The sequence below is a fragment of the Epinephelus fuscoguttatus genome, linkage group LG17, assembly GCF_011397635.1.
Source record: "Epinephelus fuscoguttatus linkage group LG17, E.fuscoguttatus.final_Chr_v1".
Lineage (NCBI taxonomy): Eukaryota > Metazoa > Chordata > Actinopteri > Perciformes > Serranidae > Epinephelus > Epinephelus fuscoguttatus.
In genome coordinates, this window is record NC_064768.1 from 18,190,962 (window position 1) to 18,216,831 (window position 25,870).

Genomic DNA, 25,870 nt, shown 5'->3' on the forward strand with positions numbered 1-25,870 from the left:
TACAAACATATCTTATATTGTATACAACAGTACACACTCACATAGCAGCAGCGCAGTGCATTTAGGTTCAAACTGAACATCAGAGTGGGTTTAAGTGACTTTGTTGGTGCCAGAAGGGCTGGATTTTGTATTTCAGAAACTGCTGATCTAATGGAATTTTCACTCACAAACGCTTAAGGCCAGTGGTGGTGGTGTAATGGTGTGGGGGATATTTTCTTGGCACACTTTGGGCCCCTTAGTACCAAGTGAGCATGGTTTAAACTCCACAGCCTACCTGAGTATTGTTGTTGACTGTGTCCATCCCTTTATGACCACAGTGTACTCATCTTCTGATGGCTACTTCCAGCAGGATAACACACCATGTCACAAAGCTCAAATCATCTCAAACTGGTTTTTTGAACAATGAGTTCACTGTACTCCAGTGGCCTCCACAGTCACCAGATCTCAATCCAATAGAGCACCTTTGGTATGTGGTGGAACAAGAGTTTCTCATCACAGATGTGCAGCCGACAAATCTGCAGCAACTGTGTGATGCCATCATGTCAATATGGACCAAAATCTCTGAGGAATGTTTCCAGCACCTTGTGGAATTTATGCCATGTTTTCCCCTCTCAAATTTAGTTTTTTTTTTTAGATAGATTGTCTTCAATGATTTGATATGCCACTCAACATAAGAAGATTTTTGATTTATTTTTCCACTGTTCAATTCATAAAGTTTTTCTTAGGTGTAATATGCTCATTTTGATACATATATTCCAGTGCACTCAACAATGTGTGTCTGCAAATTTTCCATGACAGCTAGGAAACTCCATCTGCTGAGTAACACCATGTGATACATTTGAAAGCTCCAGGCAAGCTACAAAGAACATTGTTGTGATAATTTTCTGTGCTATTTGATAATGCAATTTCTCAGGTCAAGAACAAACTCCTCATCTCAGTATATAATTTATATATTTAGAATATTTCACCATTATTGTGATCAAAAAGAAACACTTTACTGTAGCCTATGTAAATATCACAAACAATTAAAAGAGGAGACAAAACTGTTTGCAGAGATATTTATTAGATTTATTCTCTTGAAGCCAGCTTCTTCCACCATCATAGAAAAAACAATTTGCATGGAATTTATTCTTCTCTTACCAATTAAAATATTAATCTACAAACAAGAAACACTCTGTATATGTGTATTGTATTATAAATGTAATACAGCCGAAAGTCTGATAGCAGCTGCAAAATGAAAAAGTTAATCTGTTAATTGTTTATATGTATGTTTATCAACTACGCTTCCTCTCAGGGACTTTAACTCACAGAGCTCTCTCCACTTCCACACAGAAATAACAAAATAGTCCCTTTATTTGTATCCATAAACATGAGCTGTTATCAGAGTTGTCACTGTGAACAGTAAGGCTTAAATTAGACCCCACAAAACACACAGACCTTTAACTGTCCTGCACAGATTGCACCACCCCTGTCCCTGCAAAGTTCAGCACCCACTGAGAGGAGGTTTTTCCAAAAAGGCTTCAGACAAGAAAAATCAAATATCTAAATAAATTGATCTTTATATCATCTGTATGGGCAAATCCAGCAGGCACATGAAACAAGATGATATAAACATCACTCTTCTGTGCTGAGGCAGACTTAAATATAGTAAGAAACTATCAAACTAAAAAATAAAATCTTATCATTATATTGCATAGACAAGTGATCCTTCAGCGCCCACCAGTGCACACCTGAGGGACTTTTATTGTATGTACCGCATTTATACATTCACATTTCTCCCCCAGTTTCCCTGAAAATAAAACTGGGTGAAATATTTCCCCCAGCAAACACAATCATGTTCAACTGCATAAATCAAACTGTACTGTACATGTCTTCCAAAACACTCATTCATTCTGATGCTAGATAAAAACATAACACCACAAGGATTACAAACAGCCAATTCAACAATTCAAAACGAACAAAACAGTAAAAATCATGTCATAATGAACGCTCAACAAAATGTTGGCGATCTCGTCACATGGGCAATTTTGGCGAAGTTGACTGGCTTCTACCGAGGACAAGACTCATCTGGAAGACAGAGAGACGGAAATGGAAGGTAAATTAGGTGAATCAAGGATTTCTATTCTATTTTATTTTACATCTTTGGAGCTGACTTCATCCCATTCACCAACAGTGACATTTATGGCTTTGTGTTGACCATAAATGCAACCATACCATTCCATTTGCTCTCTAATAGCATTTTAACATTGTAACCAAACCTACATTTGGCAGTGCTGCATTTAAAACCAGTGTTTTGTTGCAATTTGGAATCATTTATTTTCGTCTCTTTATCAAGCTTGCCCACGCTGCTAACCTGCTAACATTTGCAAAAACTCTGAAAACTGGTCAGTTTGTTTACTGACGGCTGGCGTTCATCCATATTACTGTTGATAAATCCCCGGAAAAGACCAGTGTTTAAAATGACAAAATTTCCCAGCAAAATCTAGCCTAAGACTCTAAAATGGAGAGAGCTAATGTACCTTTAGCTGATTAGATGTTGTACCATCAACTTTTATTTAATGTCTTCTGAGGTGGCACAGTGGTGAGCATTGTTGCCTCACAGCAAGAGAGTTCCTGGTTCAAACTCGAGGTAGAGGGTTCAAATCCGTGGGTGGGGGAGACCCTCCGCGCAGAGTTTGTATGTTCTCCCTGTGTCTGGGCACTCTGGCTTCCTCCCACAGTCCAAAGACATGCACATTAGGTTAACTGGTGACTCTACATTGCCTGTAGGTGTGAATGTGAAAGGTTGTCTGTCTCTATATGTCTGCCCTGATAATCTGTACCCAGCCTCTCAGCCAGTGACAGCTCGGAGCTGGTTACGTAAAATGAATGTCAGAGTAGGACTGTTCCACACAAGAGAAATGGTCTGCAAACAGACATAAGACAGGAGTCAATGGTACAAACATCTGCTGAATAAACTGTAAAGTTATTGTTACGTTAGTAATCAAACTCATGAGTGACATTTAGCTTGCTAACTGTCTGTTAGCTGCTAGCTCATAGAGGTTTTTTCCCCCTTACAACACTGAAATGATATCTATTCCTGAGAACAAAAAGTAAGGGGGAAATAATGAGCATGGTGAATATATGTATATATATATATATATATATATATATATATATATATATGTTTTTCTTTTTTGTTTTTTTAAAAGGGTCACAATTACATGGTTAAACCTTAAAAAGGCTCCATAATGTACTTAAGCAGCTGGGCACTTGTTGTGGTAATGACTAGGCTATTAATAGCCCCTTTTACACAGTGATCCTGCAATAGGGCCAGAACGAAGCCTCTTCATTGCTTTGAACTGAGGGTAAGGAGCACATTTTCAGCTGTTGTTCTTTTTCTTTGAGTTAGCTGCTAACTGCTTCTAGCTGCTAAGTAAATCTCCCAATGGTGGGTCGCACTCACTACATGTCAAACTCGTCCTGTCAGCGGTTGTGTCCTGCCGGCAGTCCCTTTTACACAGACGGCGATTCAATGCTGTTACTACTGGCTTAAAGGCGAGACAACTGTGTGTTGTAATGTCACCCCAAATTGCGCGATTGTACCTTTTATACAGAACGGCAAGGCATAATAACGACGCAACATTCTCGCCTTGAAGAGGTAGTGTAAAAGGGGCTAATGACATGTGGGACTGACTCAAAATAAAACCACAGAGCACGTGCTTTGGTATGAAACAACAGCTAAATCAGGCTTTGACTCCAAAAGAAATATTCATTGTTGATTTTGGTCTTTTCATGGGATTTGTTGACAATAACAAAATCGCAGTATCTTGCCAGACCCATCATTTAAGGAAAATTGAACACAGTGAAAATAAACAGAAAAGAAACACCATCTTAGCCTGTGAAAAGTCCAAACCTATCAACAGTTTCACAGTGAGACATCATGAATGGCAAAACAATCTGAATCCATAATCTCACTCATCACACGTTGTGTTTCTTGAGAAGGGGGTGACACTGACCCACTCTTAGACCCCCTCCTGTTGCAGTCCCTACATTCCTTGTGCTTTTGGACACAATTGCTCCTCCGTCCACTTCAGCCTCTTTCTCCTGCGCCTCCTCTCCCTGCGGCCTCTCGATCTTCCACAGGTCGTGAGGGTAGGGGGTACACGCTAGCATGGAGGTCTCTGATGGGTACTCACACACCTGCTCCAGCTGGTCCTCATCGAAACACACCTTTCCCTGTAGACGTGAGTAAAGAGAGGATTATTTTACTTTTATCCAGTCAAATGAATATTCTAATTTGCTGTCATTGTTGTGGGTCTTTAATTAGTTGTCTTGTGTTAACAAACTTTATTGACAGCCACTCAAAGGAGGCAAAAATATTCAACCTACAACAACCTCACATGTACCATTTGGAAATAAGGTTCATCATCAAAAAAACATCTGATGATTCTCGTCCTGTGTTTTACTTGTTTTGTGTTTTATCGTATGCTCTGTAGTAAATGCAGCTTTAGCCTGGTCTCACTCCCTGGGCATCAAAATGTGCCACTTGGGCAGTGCCCCCAGCATCATGTAACGAGGCACTGTTTAGTATCTGTGTGGGATGCACAAGGCTTTCCACCAACTTCAGTGTAAACCCATTGCCCAGAGCAACAGATGTAGTTTAAAGAGCGTGAATTTTGCTTAGGTGGGGTGAGAGGGAGATGGATGGATTCAACAGATACCAGACTTTGACCCAGGAGAGCAGTATTTGAGATCAACAAACAGCAACATTGGGGTGTTTTTGCCACTCAAAACCAGATGTTTTTTAAACAGTAATCCTCTCACTCTCCAGCTGTGTTTGTACCTCTCAAAGCTGTAGTTTTGTTGCCTAAACCTAACTGCAGACCCCTTGTTACCTCCATGTTTGTGCCACTCAAAGCCAACATCTGTGATCTTTACCTGACCATAACCAAGTAGTTTTGTTGCCTAAACCAAACTGAGGACTGAAAAAGTTACCTGTAATTTGGTATGAGAAGACTTAAAAAATAAAGCAAGTTTAAAGAAGAATATATCTGTTTTATGGCTGCTGCCTGAACATCTGAAATTCATCATCAGTTGGAGAACTCTCTGTCGACTGAGATTACTCCAAGTCATTTTTGTTTGTTTGGTTAGTTAATGTGCAGTGTACTTCTGGGGATGTTTTGATGCCCTGATTTTGCTGCAGGGTGTGCGCTCCTCACTTTCACACTGCTCTTTGATACAACCTGCTGCAGACACAGAGGCAGCTGCCAGGAGGAGGAGAGGCTTTGCATGGTCAGGCTCCGAAAATTATGTTATGTTATGCCTTCTGTGTAGAAGTTGGGAATTTACAGCTCACAGTAACTTAATACGATACAGTTTTTGGCTTTTCTTTGTTATCTAGTGTCGGCAAAAAATATTGTTGCACATTTCCGACCTGTTGTTAACGTAGTTAGCATGTTTACTATATTGCATGACTACCACTGTAACTCACTGAACCCTGTTCAAACTCTCAAACTCTATATGGGAAAAAAGGAGCAAACAGTCAGATATTCAAATTGAACAACCAAAACTGATCTGAGTGGCATAATTCTGAGTCGGGTGCATCCCTAGTGTGCTTTACTGTGAAGTAATGCAAAGAAAATGTAGGAACATATGGCTACCAAGCTTTTTCAAACACTTAGTGTGCTCATTATACAATGAATTATTGCAGCAGTATTCCTTCTATACCAATTGATTTTCCCTCTTGCATGTGGCAACATGGTCAAATGTAAACAAAGCTTTGAGGCACTGAGGTCTCAGCCTGTCTCTGTGAGATGTTTGTGCTCCGTCAGTGTAATGTTAACTGACAGCATGAGGCTTAGCACAGCAGAAATACTCCCTCTGTAGAGTACTTACTGACTGAACACATGGACTAACTTATTGATTATACAGTGACAGACACAGATAAACAAAATGGCAGCAAAAGCATAAACAGTTTTTGGTTTAGAGGGTTAGAAGCGTTGGAAAAGGAGAATGAGGCCCTGACGTATATTTGTGTGGAGTTTGTTTACTCCAAGGTCAGCAGGATGTAAACAGACCCAACAGGAAACAGAACAAGAGTCTGTGCAGGACATCCACAGCGTGTCTTATAATAACAGCCTCCATGTGAACAGAAGTAAACACACCTAGAGGTGCAGAAACGTGCAACCATCACACTGCACATACTGTAAGAGTTACCGCTGCTTCACCCTGACAGCAGCTGTCTGCAGAGGACTGCAGATAATAGCTCTGCATTAGAGAGGCTGGGCGAATCATGCTAAAGCACAGGAGGCTAATCCTCCTTCCCTGAACCCGATTAACCAAGGCTAACACAGCAGGACAGTAGAGGCACCGGGTAAGACTGAAGCTGAACGAGCAGAATAAGAGAGAGAAAGAGGGAAGTTGTCATTAGCAGGAAGTTAGTATTTATATTAATGTTTGACAACCCTTCTTCACAGGCTCAATACTGCTTGTTCAGTAAAGTTTCAATCTGAGTTCAGAGGGGTTTTTGAATAAGACTAACCCCCGATTTAAGCTTTTATTATTCGAGAAGACAATATTAAAATTCTTTCAAAAGCATGCAAGAGATTGCTTGGAATATGAATTTGATGGAGAGAGTGTCTGAGGTAAAAGCAAAAGACGAGGACAGGCAGGTCACCCCCCTCTGTGACATGATGGCATGGGTTCACATGGGGGAGGGAAGGAGGCCTGACGTCAAACAGTCTGAAGGGCATCAACAAGAGAGCGACAGGTGGTCAGAGAATCAGCGCCATGAAGTGGCCACTAAAGAGGCAGCTAAAAGAGGACTGTGCTTATGGATAAAAGATTTTTATTTAATTAGAGGCCACAGTAATGGGCCTATCAAGAGCTGGAGAAATACATACAGAGAGTAGCATCAAATATAATTTCTCTTTCACTTGTGTGCCAGTTACTGTAGTCGAATCTTTTGAAACAGATGGTGTCTGAGTCGCATTCGGCGATTTAAAAGTGGGCACCGCGTCACTTCCTCATGTCTTGTTTGGAGGAAGTGTAGAAGTTTGAAAGAGGAAGTGAGCAAAAACATGCAGTGTGACAGGGAGTTTCTGTTAAACCAAATAAAAAGCCTTTAATCCTCTCAGTATGACTGTCAAACTGTCATCTTATTCAGACTACCATCGGGTTATTTTCACTTCTTTCTCTATCCACTTCACCCACGTCGAACTAAGAGTTGCCTGCCTGCTGTCAGGAACGCTCAGCTGTGCAGTGGAGGGTCAGCGTGGTCTAAAATGACTTTGCCAAGACTCCAGTCTAACAAACCGAACCCACAGCCAAGAAGACACAAAGAGAGGTTTGTCTGAGAGGAAGAGAGGGCTGACTCAACAAAAATGGCAGAATTGGTGTAAGGGAACAAGGAAGCAGTCTGCAGCACACTCAGTTACCGACTGAGGGGAAATAACCAGCAGTTTAACAACTCGTACATGGAAAAAAGCATAAAGAAAACAATGTGATTCTTCTGAAAGGCAGTCAGCTGTAGTGAAACACATAAACACAGTCAGAATCATCATCACAGGACGGTGTTATAAAGGACAGGCAATCTATTTCTGCTCCCTTTATTACGTAAGAGCTCCTCTCCCACTCTTTCTCAAACAAGGACTGGATTCAGGAAAAGTAAAAAAAAGAGGAAACAGAAAGTCCTAACATGAACTTTGACTCCGGTGAGATTCGTTTGTAGTTTGAGTCAACGCTACTCAGACTGAATTACTGTAAATACCAACGTGGCCTTCACAGGCATTCACACATGTGACGTTGGGTTAAAAGTAGAAGAAAGAAAGAAGAAGTCGGCTGCTTCTTGTTGTGGTTTCAACTTTTCTGACTCCACTGAAGCCTGCTACAGAAGCATTAACTAAAGGGTGTTCCATCAAACACTTGTCACTTATTACAACCCGCAATTCAGGTGCAGGATTGGATTAGTGAACAAAGCAACCATCAGTTTGCTTTCACTTTCTGTCTGCACTTCTGTGTGTCAACAATAAATGTCCAAAAACTAAAAAATGTCCACATGTTGGGCTAAAATATGCATGGTGAGATCACGATCATAGGGTAAAAGTCAAAAGTCTGGAAAGAGACTGCAGAGGCAAATGGCAAAGCAGATGACGCCAGGATTTTATGGCTAAGAATCAAGATGTCGTGCTTGATAAGGCTTTAACCAGCTTAAGTCGGTGTCTGTGATCGTACTTCTCAATCAAAAGGGATGTTCTCCCAGGAGTGAGGGAATTCTGCTTGACAACGAGGGAAGGTGATGCCCTCTAGACCACCTCTGATAAACTTAAGAAAGCACGGGAGCGCCAGTCTTTTGAAATCTGGCTTAGTCGGACAATATTTTGAAATTCAGAAGTCTTCCAGTTTGCCATTTTGCAACATGAAATGTTATAATTACTGGCAGATGCAGCACACGTTCTGTGTGGACGCGTACCCTGCACCCCAAAAATCTACCTACATGTGGCAGCAACACAGACCCTCTGTTTATTTTTGTGAGCTGAAAATCTTTTCCCTCAGTGGAAATGAAACTTTTATTTACTTTGATTTCAGAGATAAGAAACAATAAATTGTGAACACAACAAAGCCATCACACAATAACATCTTAAGTCCTGTGAGAAATTATCCTGGCTTCCTATGAGGAGAGGAAACTCTGCTAGCCTTTGCAATGCAAAGTGTGATAGGCTTGTGCTAATAACGTTAGCATGTTGTTTATGTAGAAATGTGAGTCATTGTGAGTCACAATGGAGCTAAATTTTGTAACATTACTTTTGTTAAATGTTGCTGTTGTTTCTGGCTTCATATAAGCAGAGGAAAATCCACTAGCCCCTCGGCTAATTTCTGCTGTGCAAAATGGGATAGGGTAGTGCTGATAACCTTAGCATGTTGTATTTGCGAAGAACACATGTCTAGCAAAAAGCAACCGTTGTTTTGTCTGTGAACTTTGTGAGTTATCATGTAGCAGAATGATTTTTGTTTAGTGTTGGTGCTAAAAGTCATGTTTTGTGTTAGGTACGTTTGTTGAATCAATCAAACTTAGTGCACTTCACACAAACTCTGTTTTGGTGGAGTAACTGCAGAGCTCTATGTAGAACATATGCACAATGTTTTGTTTACATTAACACAGTTTCTACTCACCCTTTTCGGGGTCCCTCCTTTCTTGACCAGACACGATTTCTCTAGATTCTGATATCCGCCAATCACTTCGATCTCCTCCACTGTAGGGTACTTCTTCTTCGCTGGCTCGGCCACTGCAGAGGTCACCTGGGCCTGCTGCGATGAGGTCTTTGCAGATTTTGACGCTGCTGCCGTGGAGCCGGTGGTGGGCCCCGTCACTCCTCCCCCTCCTCCTCCTGCAGGCTTTTTTGGGGTGATTGTGATGGTGGCACCTCTCTTCACTTGGCCTCCAGAGGCACTCCTGATGGAGAAGAGTGGAGGCGATGGGGTTGGAGATGGAGAGATACTAGGAGACTGGGCAGGAGATGGGGAGCTAGGGGAGGAGGCTGGCGTCGGGGCAGAATCTGAGGGTTTCAAAGTATTGTCCGGGGATTGGCTCCTGAGAAATGAGGGGGTGATGGTGGTAGTTTGGCTACATTGCTTGAGCTGAGATGTCGGAGAACAAACACGCCGAGGAGACATTTTGGGGTTCGTTCCTGGTGTTTCCTTATCTTTCTCTGAGGTCTTGGCATTGTCCTTCACCTGGTGCTTTAACACTCCTCTGGGGCTTTGCTGCCCTTTTGTCTCTTTGTCCTTAAGAGGAGCGTTTGGTGATGTATAAGACTTTTCCTGCTCTTTCAGCTGAAACTGCTCTATCTGTCGCTGTATTGTCTGAACCCCGCAAATGTCCTCACCTGAGAATGCTTTGCTGTCCCCCTGCTGAGCGTTTGACATGATGGGCTTCACTTTAACAAGGTGCACTGATGGGATGTCCACAGTCCTCTCCCTCAGACACAAGCCCGACCTCGAGCCAACAGTTTCCAAGTTGTAGATCCGGCTCATGGCTGCGAGGGAGTTGGGATGAGACGGCAAAGGGGAGACAGACTGCACAGGATCAAGAGGGGATGTATATTCCTCTACCTCCTCTTCTGAGAGCTCCTTCTCTTCCTCCTTCTCCCTTTCGTCTTCTCTGATCTCGTGTTGGCCCCTGTGGCACCTCAGCTCTTCTTCCACATGTTTGAGGGGGTCGTCTTCATCCTCAGATATCTGGAAGCTGTCAGAGGTAACTTCAGAGGCAGCAGTGGAGCTTGTTACTTCCTCTCTGACAGCTTGTGAGTGTGGGACAGAAACAGGAAGCTGAGGGCAGGTTTTCAACACGTTGACTTCCTGTGTGACGTCAAATGCAGCCATGGTTGTCTGCACTGCTGCATCTTCCTGTCCCTTCTCCGCCTCGCCCAGCTTCTTCCGCATATGAGCTGCAGAGTCCCACTCTTTCTCTATTTCAGTTCCCCTCTCGTCCCTGGCTGTCTGAGTGTCATTTATCTCTGCACCTTCAGTCCCGCCTCCATCTTGCGCCTCTCTTTGTTTCAGCCTCTCCAGCTCTCGTTGTCTTATTTTCTCTCGCAGAGACTCGATGCGGCTCAGGGGTTTCCCGATCCTCCAGCTATCCCTCCGCTCAACCCCTTTACCTTTTTCCAAGTCTTGCCCCTCGTCGCTTTGACCCACGGCCTTTTTTCTCTCCAACATTTCTTCTGCAACATAAAACACACTTCTGGGGATCTGAATCTCGAGGGGACCTGGGGAGATTCCCATGGGTGCAATCCTTTTTGGAGATCTTGGGGTTGCTTCATGAATGAGGTTGTCTGATCCAACATCCAGATCTGACCCTTTGGTCATTTCATACGCAGCCTTGTAAGATCTTTCTCCTTTCTCATTGCTATAAACAGTTGTGTCTCCAATTTTTTCTATTTTACTTATAAGCTCCTCTGTGTGTTGAGACAAAACGGAGTGTAGGTAAGGTCCCTGTGGCCCTGCACCACCCCACTCCGGTCCTCTGTGGGGGTCTCTTGCTTTATATGTGACAGCACAGAGCAGACTGGAACACTCTGTGAATGCTGATTGACTTTTCTGCAAAGTTTCAGGTGGGATTGTGCTTCCCTCGTCCCTCTGAAAATCGGACACCTTTTTGTCACAAACTTTCACTTCTAACTCTGCATCTTTTTCTACGCTCACCTCCCTCTCTGGACCTTTCTCACCTGACTGTCGCTTCAACTCTCTCTCAGCTCTTGCTTTCCCGTCCTGTTTGATCGCAACTCTTCTAGCAAACGAGATTCCCTCTGTGTTTTTGACTGACGCCACTGTGAACCCCTCATCTCCATCTGCATCACCTGCCCTCTCCACAGCCCTCATGACAACAGCCTCCATTTTCTTTACCTCGCTCCTGTGTGGGATGGAGATACACATTTCTGCTTCATTTCTCCTCTGCATGCTCTCCACCTTTTCATCCTCAGTTTTTAAATGTCCATCTCTATGCTTTCCAAACCGGTCTTTATCTAAAAGCCATGTGCAGCCGGGTTTGACCTTTGCTGTGGTTTCTTTCCCCAAGCCTGCGACGTCGACCCATGGCCCTACGCTCTTGTCTGAATGTATCCTCTCACGCGTTTTCCTCTCATTATACCTATCATTATCTAAACCGTTCTCCTCAGCACAGATGACCCGCTCGGAGAAGCTAAACGAACGCTTCGGTACACCTTTCAGCAGCAGATTCCTCTCATCCACCTCAGATTGCTGCTCATCTTCATCTCCTGAGTTTTTTCTCCTCCCAGGCCGCAGGAAATTATCAGAGCTTTTGGATCGAGCAGGAGGCTTGGGGTGCTGTCCGAATTTACTCAGCAGCTGGCTGACCCTCCCTCCTCTATCAACGAACACGTTATCGTCCAAACTGTCCTTCCTGTCATCTTTGATAACTGTTGCCTGACCCCACGGTCTCTCCTTCTCTTTTTCTCTCAGCCAGGACATGTCTGTTCTGAGCTCCCTGCCCAAACTTTCCCTCCTCCCATCCATGCTGCACTTCTCTCCATCCTCTCTACTCGAACCTTTCTCCCCTCCTCCTTCTGGACTCCTCTCTTCTGGGCTTGCCGAGGGCTTTATGATCAGAACCTCAGAAGCTCGGATCTCTGTGATGCTTCCCCCTCCAGCCAGGATCTCCCTCAGGTCCATCTTCATCCCTCTCTTCCCCTGGTGCTCCTCCTCGGGCCTCTCCTTCTCCATCTCCCTCCATCTACCCCTTCTCTCATCACTGCCTTTCCTGTCCTGCTCAATGATGATGATGTTGTCGGCACGGATGGTCCGGAGACAAGGAACGTGGGGTGAAAATGCACTAGCTGATGGATCTGTTTCTTTTTCCTCCTCATCTTTTCTTACTTTGAGGAATTCCCGCTCTCTAGCTGTATCTTTAACTGACTCTTTCCACTGGTTGCTATTCTCTCTTTCTCTCCCTTGACTCCTGTCCCTGCTCCTTTCTTTTTCCTGTCCCTCACTTAAGTCTCTGAATCTCTCTATTTTCAGCTCTATATCTCTTCCTCTTCCCAACTCCCCCTCTTGACCCCTGGGACTCAATTTGTCTTTTTCCCTCTCCTTGACTTCTGGCTCATTCCCTCCTTCTGCGTCCCTGCCCTTCCTCCATGCACTCTGCGTGCGAATAAATGGGTTTTCATGAACTGGGACAATAGTTTCTATGGACACCTGACTTGCTGGTTTGACATCTCCATCCAGCCATGGCCCTGAATCTGGACTCAGTGACATCTCGCTTCCCAAATTAACCGTCACAAGGCTGTCTGTGTCACTCAGACCATCAGATGCAGATCTGACGTCCACCTGCAGCAGACAGACGTCTCTCTCTTTTTCCCTGTCACCCAAACTGTCCTGCTTCGCCTTCCTCCGCTGAATGATCCCTCGCTTCCAGGCGGGCATGCTGGCCAACTTTTCTTCCTCTTCTTTCTCTCTCCTCTCTCGCTCCTCCTCCTCTTTCCTCTTTTTCTCCAGCAGGAGTTGTTTCCATTCCGGCAGAGAGGAGACAGACATAACAGTAAAAGGTTTTCGACAAGTTGGTTGCCTTTCTTTTTTAGAGCCTCTGGGAACTGTCTGCAAAGAAGGAAATGATTAAGTAAAATCAGAACCATGTTATACAGAGGTTGCCACCTGAAATATAACTTTAGGGCACAATACAGTAAAAAAAATCCAAATTCCACAAATATAATATTAAGTTGATGGATATTTCCTGTGTTTAATAGCCTAAAGAAAGATGCAGAATCACACTGTGTCAGCATAGCTTACAGTCCTTGTTTACATGTCTAACGTTTGTTTTACACAAAATAATATTAAAAAACTTAATCAAATTAACTTGCAGCACTTTATGCACATGTTGCAAACGCCCACTTTCTGCTTTACAGTAATATGATGAAAATGTTAAACTCACCAAACCCCAAAGATATCAGTGTATCCTCTTAGACTTTGCTGTTGTCATTTCCACTTGTGCGTCTCGGCTGTGCGTAAAGCGCTCCACTCCTCGACGGAAAATCTCCTTTGCCCACTAACTGTCAGATTAATCTATGCTGTCAAAACGGAGGGTTTTAAAACGCTCTAAGACCCTTTCAGATCACCCCACGTCCTGACTGTGCACCAAAGCATGAAAACACCTCGGTCGTCGGTATAGTAGTAAATATTTCCAGCCTCAGAGCGGCAGCACTGTAATCCCTTAATTACATTAAATTCCGTCAGGAGAGTTTAGTGGCACACACCATATTGCCGGCCCTAAGAAAAGGCGTTTAAAGAACATAGCCGTCTGCCCGAGCAACAACCCCCCTCACCCCCACCCCCGTCTCATCCCTCCGTCCCGCAGGGCTAATTGGAAAAGAGCTGGAGGTGGAGGTGGAGGTGGGGGGTGTGTGTGAAACGGGCTGTGGTGTCAACAGAACGGAGCGCAGATCTGCAGGAGTTTACCTGACCAGGCATGATCAACCTTCCTCATATAGCATGATTTATACGACTTCAATATTTCCAGTCTTTGACTGACTTGATTGATTCTTTTTTTTCTTTCATGCCAGGACACAACGTGAAACTCTCCTTCCTTTATAATGCTTGTTACACCCAACAGAGGAATGAGACTGGGACCTTATTTCAACTGCGCAAGTGAACCTAAAATATAACCCTGATCTAATCCCATAATCCATCTGAAAATGGTTGACCACAAAAGCCGAGATATACAGATTGATAATTTAATGCTAGAAAAAAATGTTGGCATTGTATGTTTTTGCAAATCACAGATATGTTACATCTGGAGATACTTTGAAACGTTATGTTTGAATCTGGTTAGGTTTAGGCACCAAAAAACACTGTGTTATGGACAGGAAAATAATGTTTTAGCTTAAAATACTCAGTTTGGGGGACACAGTTCTTGCAGGAAATGCAACATTGTCTCTGTAAAAAAAAAAAAAAAAAAAGAAAAGAAAAAAAAAGAAGAAAAAAAACCTTTACATGTAACTTTACCAGCAGGAAATGCAGCGATGTCTCGGTTAAAAACTACTGAATTTTGAGGCACTATCTCCACAGGCAATGCAGCAAGGGCTTGAAAAAAAACAACTGCTTTTCAAGGCACTATCCCAGCTAGAAATGCAGTGATGTCTTGGTTATAAACAACTGCTTTTCATGGCACTACCTGCACAGGAAATGCAGCAAGGTCTTGAGAAAAACAACTAAACCATTGCTTTTTGAGGCACTATCCCAGCTAGAAATGCAGTGATGTCTTGGTTAACTGCTTTTCATGGCACTATCTCCACAAGAAATGCAGCAAGGTCTTGAGAAAAACAACTAAACAACTGCTTTTCGAGGCACTATCCCAGCTAGAAATACAGTGATGTCTCACTAAAAAAACTACTGCATTTCGAGTAGCTATCCCTGCTAGAAATACAGTGATTTCTCACTAAAACAACTGCTTTTCATGGCACTATCTCCACTGGAAATGCAGCAAGGTCTTGAAAAAACAACCACTTAACAACTGCTTTTCGAGGCACTATCCCAGCTAGAAATTCAGCAATGTCTCAGTTAAAAACAACTGCTTTTCCTGGCACTATCCCAACAGGAAATGCAGCAATGTCTTGGTTACAAACTACTGCATTTTGAGGTCATCTCAGGTTTTGTTGACTGTTTTAAAGAGGTGTTGATTTGAATGTAATACATTATACTGACAGGTGTTGCTATTATTGCGTCCATCATATATATTATATAGCTATCAGTGAGGGTAAGTTAAAAAACAGAACCACCTCTAATATAAACGAGTGCAAATAAATCAAAAGCAGCTTCTCAAACTGGTGTGACTTGGCCCACACTTGATAAGAAGACATGAAAAGAGATAAGAAATAAACATTTCACACACATACAGTATACAGCTTATTACATTTATTCAACATGAACTTGAAAATACTGAAAATATTACTGTTCGTCATTACAGTGAGGCCGCAATGCAGAAAACTAATACAAGCATACACATGTTAAATCCAAGATTACAGTACTTAGTCGATAAGGACATATTTGGGTAAAATCCCAACTCTGTTCATGACATTACTGCTGATGTGTCCCCAACACAATATAAAGCAGCTGAGGAAATACATTCATCATCTTAGAAACACCATGGAACATTTTTTTTTTCATTATAGCTGCAAATTTGTGAAAAACAAAGCTGCATGTTTTGTGCTTCTTGCCAGTGTGAAATCTCAGGGTGACATGTTTTTTCAAGGACAATTAAACTTGAAATTAGTGTGCAGAGAAATACAGCGTACCTGCAGTTGGCACACAGACTGTAACAGCTTATAAAAATATGCAATATCATAAATGAAAATAAACTCAGTGTTGTAAAAAAAAAACAATATTTGTAGGGTTTTATTGTAATTTAATATACAATTTGGACAAATGAGGGTTCTCACACCTTCTTAAACATCATGTTCAAGGACTTTTCAATGACTTTAAGGTTCCTGCTCATTTTTACCAATTGAATTCTTCAAACTTTTCCATAACTTTCCCATATATTCTACCCCATTTCCATTACTTAAAGTACTTTAAACTAGGTAACGTTAGGCCAACATTGCCTTCACAGGGCACAATAGTGAGGCTCTTACTCCAGTGTGTTAAGACAGGCGCTGTAGCAAAAATGTAGCATGGAATATGGAATCAAATACCTTTGTCTCTGCACATACAGTAGACATGAAGTGGTAACATTATCTGGCTCGCCTACAGCAGGCGTGAAATATGTGCCAACGCTGGCAGTCTGTTGAGTAGCCTTTTGATTGTGTCCTTGCTTTTTTCCCTTTAGCATGGCTGACCAGAGCTGCTTCCTCCATATTGCCAAGGTCAAACATTTGGTGTGCTTGTTTACTTGTTAAGACATTCCCGCCACCAACCAGCTGCATACACCAATAATGTGACGTTAATGATGTTTCAAAGGCCCCAGAGTGCAACAGTAGATTTTAAATTAGTGATACAAGGAACATATTTCGCATAACGTTAATGTACAAGGCCCAATTCCCTCAATTTCAAGAACCCAACATGGCATTCACTTCAATCACTCATGCACGCATGTGACCGTTGTGGTTTCTCAACGCAGGTGAAACAATGAAGCATCTGCAGAAGACACACATGCAGGCAGCAGAATGTAGCTTTTGCGAATGTTAAAGGTCAAGCGTGTAGGATTTAGTGGCGTCTAGCGGTGAGGTTGCCGAACTGAAAATTCTCCCGTGTGTCAAGTTTGTGAGAGAAGCTACGGTAGCAGACGTGAGAATGTGAAAACATGAATGGCCCTATCTGGAGCTAAAGTTTGGTTTGTCCATTCTGGGCTACTGTAGAAACAACATGGCAGACTCCATGAAGAGGACTTGCTTCATATGCAGATAGAAATGGCTTATTCTCAGATGACAAAAACACAATTGTTGTTTTCGGGTGATAATAAACTAATGAAATATGAATATTATGTATCATTTCTGCCAATAGCTGCCCCTAAATCCTAAACCCTGGACCTTTAATAAAATTTAAAAAGTCATAGTCTTGCACAAATATATAAATTCAAGCACTTTCACTAACCCATATCTATTTCTGAGTATTCTAAAAAAAACTTTCAAGGTCTTGATTTTTTTCCCCTTATATTCACACATTTTTAAGGATTTCAAGGAACAGCAGGAACCCTGACGATTTTTTCCTCCTAAATTTAATCAGAATTTAAACAAAGAATTTTAAATTATTTTAACAGTTCACACAAGATGCTCATTAGTAGAAGGATTTATGTTTTAAACAGTGATTAAATAAAACTCTCCCTGTCTAAAACCACGTATGCAATCAAAATGAAAACTTAAAAAAAAAGTACAGTGTCAAGTTTGGCCATTATTATTTAACGCAGCAGATAACCAGGCTCACTGAGAAGTCAGCTTCACAACAACACTCCTGGCTCGTCTTTAAACAGCAGTCAGCTTCACATCGCAGCAGTAAGAAGACCTTCACTTCACTTCTCTTTGTGGTCCCTGGTGTCGATGCTGCCCTGCTGCGGCTCGGCAAAGAGCTGCAGCTTTCTGTTAAGCTGGACGCAGAGGTAGGCTAAATCCTGTTTGTCCAGAGAGTGCGCCAGGGCCAGGTAGGTGGACAGAGTCCCTGACAGCAGGAGCCTGTCAAGGGACAAGGCCGGCAGGAGCCACAGCACGACACCCAGCTCCAGGCACACCGGGTGGCGGAGGTGAGCCAGGAGGCGCTGGGCTTGTGGTGGCTTGTGAGACAGGGGGTCCCCTAAACCGAGACACTCGTAATACACCTGAGAGAGCAGAGGGGAGGGTGAGGGACACATGTAAGGTTCAGCAGCAGCAACATGAGGAGTTAATCTGTTTATGTAACATTTTTATATTTTGACTGCCACAGATTTCACACTCAATCTGATGTTGTTTTTCTGTTTTGGCATCAGATCAAAATGAGGATATTAATCCCGGATGAAGATGTGGAGAAGTTAGCTGTTGAATTAACTGACATGTTGATCCTTTTGATGCTTTCATCTGAGCCTGATGAGGTTTGTCTGGTATAAATGTTTTGGGGTAAGAAGTTCAGCTTGTCCCTGTAAACACAGACGGGTAGTAACTAAAGTCTTATTACAATTTAAGAGGTCAAAGTTCACCCTCAATGCAAAAATATGTTTTTTTCCTCATACCTGTAGTACCTGTAGTATCAGTCCACAGGTACTACTCGGCGTTTCCCAGCAGTTTTCCAGCCACCAGACGTGGGTGTTTTTCCCTGATACTTTACTGCATTTCCCAGTGGGATTTGTAGCACTAAGCCTGGATGTTTTTACCAATACATCATGATGTTTTCCAGGGGAGTTTGAGCCACCAAACCTGGGTGTTTTTCACCGACCTGTCCCTGCTTTTCCAGCAGCTTTTGTGCGTCCAAACGTGGATGTTTTACGCCAAACATTATCTATGCCTAACCAAAACGAATTGACTTTTGTGCCTAAGCTTAACCACACCTTCACTGCAGCATTATTCCCTGTCACCTTTCACTGTTTACTGTCAAATGAAGGCAAAAATGTCCAAAAATGATTAATTGAAATGTAATACTGATAAGTTACCTGCTTGATGCCCATCAATTCAGAGTAATCGTAGATCACGAGGATGCTGCAGATGATTGCCCAGCAGAGGAAGTGCAGACTGAAGCAGAGCAGAGGGAACCAGATACTCCAGGGTGCGTGACGTATCGACCACAAACAGGGGGCGCCAGTCACAGGCTGCCAGTAACGCATCAAAATCTAACACAGGGGCGAAAGAGGATAATGATGCAGAGTAGTACAGGTAAACATATATATGAAGACCTTAACTTGAACTCCTTTTAGAAGATGAAATCTTGCAAACTGCTGTAAAATGACAGTTGCATTGGAATTGCTTTGATGTACCTGGAGTGCCAGAGCGGTGGTGAAGCAGTATGCTGTCCTGTTCAGCGACCCCAGCACTGATTGGAGGGCCTGTTTGACAGGTGACCAGGCGAGCAGACTATGCTGTGTGATGAAGAGAGCCAGCAGCCCCAGATCCACAGCAAGAGACCTGAGGACAGAGCTGTCCTGCAGAGCCACAGACCACGGGATGGAGTCTGAGGCGAGAGCAAATGATGTGAGGAGAAAGCTCATTTCAAATTCTGATCACCTGTTACACTTGAGGTTTGAATTACTGTCATGAATTTTATTTATGTTATTTGACAAAAATTGAGAACTTCTCCATGACTTTTCAAGGACACACATAAAAATTTCTATGACCATTCACAATGTGTAACACGGCACTGCTCCATCTCAGAAGTGGGGCATATAGCACAGGCATGGAAACTCTGGGATTCATGACCCCACGTGTTAAATCACACTGTCACAACATTATTTTTCTTTTATTTAAACATATCAGATTCAAGCTCTACTCAAACATAACTCCAGCTGGCTGAGGGAGAGATGGAACGTGGGGAGAAAATAAATAAACGTATGTGATAATAAACAAAACACTGTCACAAATTACACAAATTAGCCTAAATCTACATTACATCAACAGCTACAGAAAATATCATTCCCTGCTATGTTACAGTACGTGGAAGGTTATCCACTGAAGATCAATGTAACAATGTCATTGCACACAACAACATTCCATGATTTTTCTAGGTTTTCCATGACTCTGGGAACCCTGTTAAATAAAAACTGAGTAAAAAAGACGTGGACTGAAGCTGTAGCTTATTCAAGCTACAAAAAAATGAGAAAATATATGAACAAGCTGCTCAGTCCAGACCAGACAATAATTAAAAGTAAGTCATTTGTGTATATAGACCATCATAATTACACTACACATACATACACACACACACACACACACTGTTACCTTGTTTTAGTTTTACTAAAATACAATAAAAAGTATGCCTTTTGTCTTTTTGCACACTGTAATGGTCTAATAACACTCTATTATTCATGAATGCATTGAGAACGCACAAGTACTGTCTATTTGCGAGCACTCAAGCATTAAACATCCACAGCCACAGCAAATGTATATACATACATAACCCAGACAGCCATTGAACCATGGAGCTCTTTTACTGTGATACAAGCAAACATGCAGTCCTCCTTCTCACTCTCACTGTGCTGAATTTAAGGAAATCAAAGTCAAATTAAACAAACATTGTGTCACAAATATAGAAATGTTTACACGAGTCAGGGAATACCTTGTATATAAAAGAAAAGTAGGGGCTAGAGATGAATGTTATTGGAAATGATGAAACCAGTGAAGATGTGTGTACAGGGTGACATAAAGTTAGGAATAGGCCACTATTGACAGAGTTCAACTGGAAATTAAAAATGAATGATAGCAGTAACACAAATGTGTGCTGGAGGGATTGTAAACAGGTTGGAGGTCACACACACATTTAATGGGACTATCTGAAATTGAAACCATACTGGAAAGAGCTTCATACAAGCATGCAATGCAACCCCCGAAGGAGCAATTTATAAGAGAAAGGTTTACTTGCTGCATTATCTTTTATTGGCGGCAAAAAAAAGATGACTATCTTGTCTCAAACCATCTCACCCCTATGGCAAGCCAGGTTAATGACAGTGTACTCAATGGAAAAGATAACAGCAAACCTCCAAATAAAGATACACAGGTTTTTGAATCTATGGGCTCCTGTAATTACATATTTTAGATGACCAAAGTGATAATGTGCTGTGCTGATTTAATTGTGAATTTGGACAAAACTGATTTCTTTTGATGTATTTGTTTTTCATTTTATTATTTTGCCTAATTTTTTTGAGACTCTATGTGGATGCACATGTTGCCTTGATTTATATTTTGTATATTTGTTTGCTGAACTGTGAGTATATATTTTTTTCTATTTCCCGACATAGTAGCAATGTATGGTTCAAATTTGAAGAAAACATTTTGTTGAAAAAAAAAGTTTTTATATTTTTCCGGGCATCTAGTAAATATTTGTATTTTCTCTCTGTAAAGTGTGTCGTAGCCTTTGTATTAAGTTTTTTAATTCATAATCACAATGGTTTAAAAAAGTCTTTGGTGATGCTATTTCAAAGACACCAGCACTGACGAATACGAAGCCACGGAGGTGACAGACTGAAGAGGCTAGAGTCGTCCAACAAAAACAAAAGAAAAAAAAAATAAATAAATAAAAAAAAGCTAACCGCCCAACGTGGGGCTCGAACCCACGACCCTGAGATTAAGAGTCTCATGCTCTACCGACTGAGCTAGCCGGGCACTGACCCCTGGTGGTGCAAAGGTGCAATATCAACGGTACGGTTGACCTACCACTTTCTTACCAGTACTAGAAACTTGTGCTAGCTCTGACTCAGTAAGTTGAGGTGTGTGAATTTTTACTCGCTAAAAACTATATTTTAATTCATGTCATTAAATATCTTAAGACTTAAATGATGCACCCGCTGTTACAAAGTCATAACGAAGCCCTGACAGCCATCTCATGTTAGCTATGGTTTCCCAAGTAACTCCTCCACTTAACTTAGTTAACCTAAGGAGGGTCATGTATTACAGAAGCTTACCTTGACAGAGTGTTGTCTCTCCGGTGATGTTGTGGTAAATGGCTCGAAATGATATAAACCGAATAAACTCTGCTCCGGATATGAACACAAATGCAAAGTTGAGCAGGGACACGGTACAGAGAGCCGAGCCACGTACCGTGACTGACGCCATTTCAATCAGCGATTATCTTCATTTACCAACAAGAGTTTCTTCCGGGAGTTTGTGGCAGTACTAAATATTAACACACGGTGTCGCTGCTGTACCAGGAGGAGAAAGTGCAAAAGCATCTGTGCTGTCAAGAAGAGTTTTTTTAAAATGAGATATTTGGTTTAATTTTGCTTAGTTGTGGCTCACGAAAACATAAAAAGCAAGAAAAATGCAACACAACATGGTCTGTAATCTCTATACATAATTGCTCATATTCTCCACACATTTGCTGTGACTTTTGCACATTCCTTGAAAAATAATTTGCACATACCTGCACAAAACTGTTGAGCTCTTAAGTTTTTTTTTATAACAGATATATTGCACATATTACAGTAGGCCTACAGCAAACAGTAGGGTCTAAAAGTCTGAGACCACATTGAAAATCTCTAGAGATTTTGCTGCTGAACTCTGTGTGGCATTCATCTGGTCTCTGAAATCTGAGCTGCAGTTAATTGCGATTTCTGAGGCTGTTAAAATGAACTTATCCTCAGAAGCAGAGGTGATTTGGTCTTCCTTTCCTGGTCAGCAATCATGTGTGCCAGTTTGTGAGAAAGGTCAGATTTCCTTCAGTTGTATCGCTTTCTTTGAAACATGCGTTCAGATGTCACTCAGGTGGATTTGATCTTCTCATCTGAGGCTCATTCAAAGTAATGATGTGGCTTTTTCTTTAGTTAGCTGATTGGTTCTTGCCATAATATGAATTTTAACAGTATGTGAAAAGCTACTAGAAGTAGGCCTAAACTAGTAGAAATATAAAACTAATGCTTAAAACAAAGAATTAAACATCATGACATATAAAATAAAATGTGTAGTCATTTTTGTAGATCAGATCTTTTATCTAAAGTTCTGATTGCATCTGGAATAAAAGACCAAAGGTTCCCAGCAGCTTCCCACAGTACAGAGCCTCAAACAGAGAGTAAAGGACGAGGACTGTTTGTCAGAATATAAAACATGTTTTCATCTCTTTCCATGTGTATTCAAATACAAGATTCTCCACATGTGTTCCTAAATATTTTGATGACCATGTGTATCATTCAATCTACAATGTAAATAGTCATGAAAATAAAGAAAACGCATTGAATGAGAAGGTGTGTCCAAACTTTTGGCCTGTACTGTATTTGGAGTGACTTTATTGCAGACAGGAAAAATGCTACAAATTTATCAACTTAAACTTTATCTTCTTTTTAATCTTTCACAGTTACAAAACAAGACAGAAAAAAACAGAGATATGTCTTCAAATGAGGTCAACCTCCCCTCTGTAGCACTCCACATGGTAATTTCTGTCCAATGATACCACTCGAATAGACTCTGTAGACCCCTGAAACCACCAACAAATGCAGGGAAATTGTTAAGATGACTTCTCAGACACCAAAGTATCAGTTACTGCTATTGAAACAATATCGTCAGCTCACCTCAGTTGGCAGTATCGGCACTCTGCACGCAGCACACAGAGGAGCTCTGACCCTGAAACCATGAAGAAGTTTCAGCAAAAGTTCACAGAAACTCAAAAGTGAAGTCACTCTGGGTGCGACTTATCTCACATGTAGCCCGTCTGGCAGGGTTTGGTTTCATCTATTGTGTGGAGTGTGAATTAAAGGGCTTGGCTGTGTGAGAAACTCACTTGTAGTAGTCGCTGACACAGTAAACTCTGCTGTCTGTGTCCACAGAGAAGGGCTGGCCCTCCAGGCTCTGTCTGCAGACCACACAGCGAAAGCAGGACGGGTGGTAGGACTTCCCACGAGCCTGCAAGACCTGACGATGCAAAATGAGTTTGTCTTTACACCATGTGAAAGCCAGTGGTGGAAAGTAACTGAGTGCATTTACTCAAGTACTGTACTTAAGAAGCCTGTAATTTTGAGGTGTCTCTACTTTGCTTGAGTATTTATGTTTTATGGTATGTTATATTTCTACTTTAAATATTGGCATTATTTCTGAAGGTAGATATCATATGATACATGATTCATCTTGTGACCTTGTGACCCTTGCGACCGACCCTGGTCTCTAGGTTGGAAACCATGCACTTCACTAAACTATAGAGTCATTAAAACCAGCTTAACCACTGTAGACACTCACGGCGATAACTGTCCTGCAGAACGAGCGCTTTAACTTTTGATACTGAACTAAATTTTGTTGATATAAATACAGTGCTTACAAGTAAGTAAGATTTTGAATACAATACATTTACAATGTTGTATCCGTAATTTTACTTAATTAAAGGATCCAAATACTTCTTCCCAGTGGTGGAAAGTAACTAAGTATGCTACGTCTACTCAAATATTGTACCTTAGTACAATTTTGAGATACTACTAATTGACTAAAGTATTTAAATTACCTACCTTGTATTTCTACTCCACGAAAGTCAGAGGGAAATTCTTTTTACTGCACTGCATTTATTTTATGACTTTAGTTACTTTGCAGGTTCAGATAAATATAACAACACGGGCTGCAAAACAGGTTATTAATAAATAAATTATGATGTATTAAAGGTTCAGTGTGTGGGATTTAGCGGCATCTAGTGGAGAGGTTGCAGAACTGACGCTTCTCCCAGATGTCAAGCGTGTAGGAGAACAGTGGCGAACGTGAAAACGTGAAAGTACGAACGCCTCGATCTACAGCCAGTGTTTGGTTTGTCACTTCTGGGCTACTGTAGAACAACATGGTGGACTCAGTGGAAGAGGACCCACTCTGTATGTAGAAATGAGCTGCTCATTTGAAGGTAACAAAGACACAATGATTCTTATTTTCAGGCAATTATAAACTAACGATAACATCGTTATTAATATTATACATCATTTCCGCCAGTAGATGCCCATAAATCCTACACACTGCACCTTTAAATTGGATGAAGATGACACCTATTGATGCTTTGGTGAAATTCTGCTACCTGGCAGTGTGTATAGGAAAATAAGTCCCACTGTTACCTGGTGCAACATTAAAGTGACAAACATATTAATGTATCAATAATTATAATCTAATATGAGCTACATTACTCTGCTGAGCACTTCTGTATCATAAGTACTTATAGTGCTTTGGTGCTTTTAGTATATTTTAAGAACTTTCGTACTTTGACTTAAATTTTGAATGCAGCCCTTTCACTTCTAACAGAGTATTTCTACACTGTGGTATTAAGTAAAATATCTGACTATGTCTTCTATGACTGGTGAGAGCATGCAACATACTTAGCACACACTGTGAATGACTTCACACTCACCATGTCCATAATTAAATACCCGCAGCTGTCACACACTTCTGGGGATGCATGAGCTCCTGAGCACTACATTAAATAACAAGACAATTCACTCATTACATGTCTGGTTAATTAAACTGGACACAAATCATATGTTTGTGCATTGTTTTAAGTCTGTATGCAGCCATGCTGAAACTGTATACTCTCACCAGGAAATCATCCTCACAGTAGATTCTTCCTGACACTGTGTAAAAAGACTTCCCACTGAGCTGCTCACCTGAACATGAAACAAAGGACAAGGAACGTGATGAATATTTGATAACAAAGTCAACTTTAAATGGTCATCTCAGGCGTAAAAAGGAGATTAGCTGAGTTTTTGAGCAATAAACTCTTAAATAATACCCAAAGATCCATTTCTAATTTGGATTGTTGCTTGATTACTCTTGAATATTTATTGAGACAAAGTAATACAAAAGATTTAAAGTCAGGTTTTGAGGGGCTTTAAGAAATTCTGGACCCAAAACATTCACTGTCACATCAGAAGGACTCACTGCAAATGCTGCAGGTGAAACAAGCCTTGTGGAATAAATGTCCCATCGCCCGGCAGGCTCTGCCTTCACCATACACCGCTTTGCTGCAGCTCGTACAGCTTCCTGAGTACACAACACAAAGAAGTAGCTACTGTGACACCTGATCCTCTCTTCATTGACTGAAAACATACTGTACAGACTGACACACACATGCTGTAATCATGCTCAATCAGTGTATTCCTTCCTTACCAAAGTAAAGGCTGGGGCTGTAACTTGGGTCCATCTCGTGCTGGAGCCTACAGTACAACTGTCTGGGGGTCTAATTTTATGTGCGGTGCAGACAGCTGTAAGGGGAGCTGCTCTCCAGGTTCATGAGTGCTGCATTTGATGCTTTTGGTCTCTTT

General features: G+C 41.7%; 3 protein-coding genes and 1 non-coding gene across 4 annotated transcripts; all 4 read right to left on the reverse strand.

The window, feature by feature from the left end:
• Positions 1 to 1,055: 1,055 nt before the first annotated feature.
• Positions 1,056 to 13,794, reverse strand: ppp1r18 (protein phosphatase 1, regulatory subunit 18). Its single transcript, XM_049602404.1, has 3 exons — positions 13,430 to 13,794; positions 9,154 to 13,095; positions 1,056 to 4,218 (listed from the first exon to the last, which is right to left on the reverse strand). The coding sequence occupies exons 2-3, from the start codon at positions 13,033 to 13,035 to the stop codon at positions 3,961 to 3,963; spliced, it is 4,140 nt and encodes a 1,379-aa protein (XP_049458361.1). The 5' UTR covers positions 13,036 to 13,095; positions 13,430 to 13,794; the 3' UTR covers positions 1,056 to 3,960.
• Positions 13,795 to 15,388: 1,594 nt separating this feature from the next.
• nrm (nurim) lies at positions 15,389 to 21,725 on the reverse strand. Its single transcript, XM_049602403.1, has 4 exons — positions 21,563 to 21,725; positions 18,926 to 19,119; positions 18,605 to 18,781; positions 15,389 to 17,800 (listed from the first exon to the last, which is right to left on the reverse strand). The coding sequence occupies exons 1-4, from the start codon at positions 21,711 to 21,713 to the stop codon at positions 17,498 to 17,500; spliced, it is 825 nt and encodes a 274-aa protein (XP_049458360.1). The 5' UTR covers positions 21,714 to 21,725; the 3' UTR covers positions 15,389 to 17,497.
• On the reverse strand, positions 21,191 to 21,263 carry trnak-cuu (transfer RNA lysine (anticodon CUU)). Its single transcript has one exon. It is a non-coding gene; the product is annotated as a tRNA-Lys (tRNA).
• A 1,258-nt stretch (positions 21,726 to 22,983) lies between the features above and the next one.
• limd1b (LIM domains containing 1b) lies at positions 22,984 to 25,818 on the reverse strand. The gene is made up of 7 exons (XM_049601728.1): positions 25,716 to 25,818; positions 25,488 to 25,589; positions 25,146 to 25,213; positions 24,961 to 25,023; positions 23,371 to 23,501; positions 23,162 to 23,213; positions 22,984 to 23,067 (listed from the first exon to the last, which is right to left on the reverse strand). Exons 1-7 carry the CDS (start codon positions 25,747 to 25,749, stop codon positions 22,984 to 22,986), a joined length of 534 nt encoding a protein of 177 aa, XP_049457685.1. The 5' UTR covers positions 25,750 to 25,818.
• Between the last annotated feature and the right edge of the window lie 52 nt (positions 25,819 to 25,870).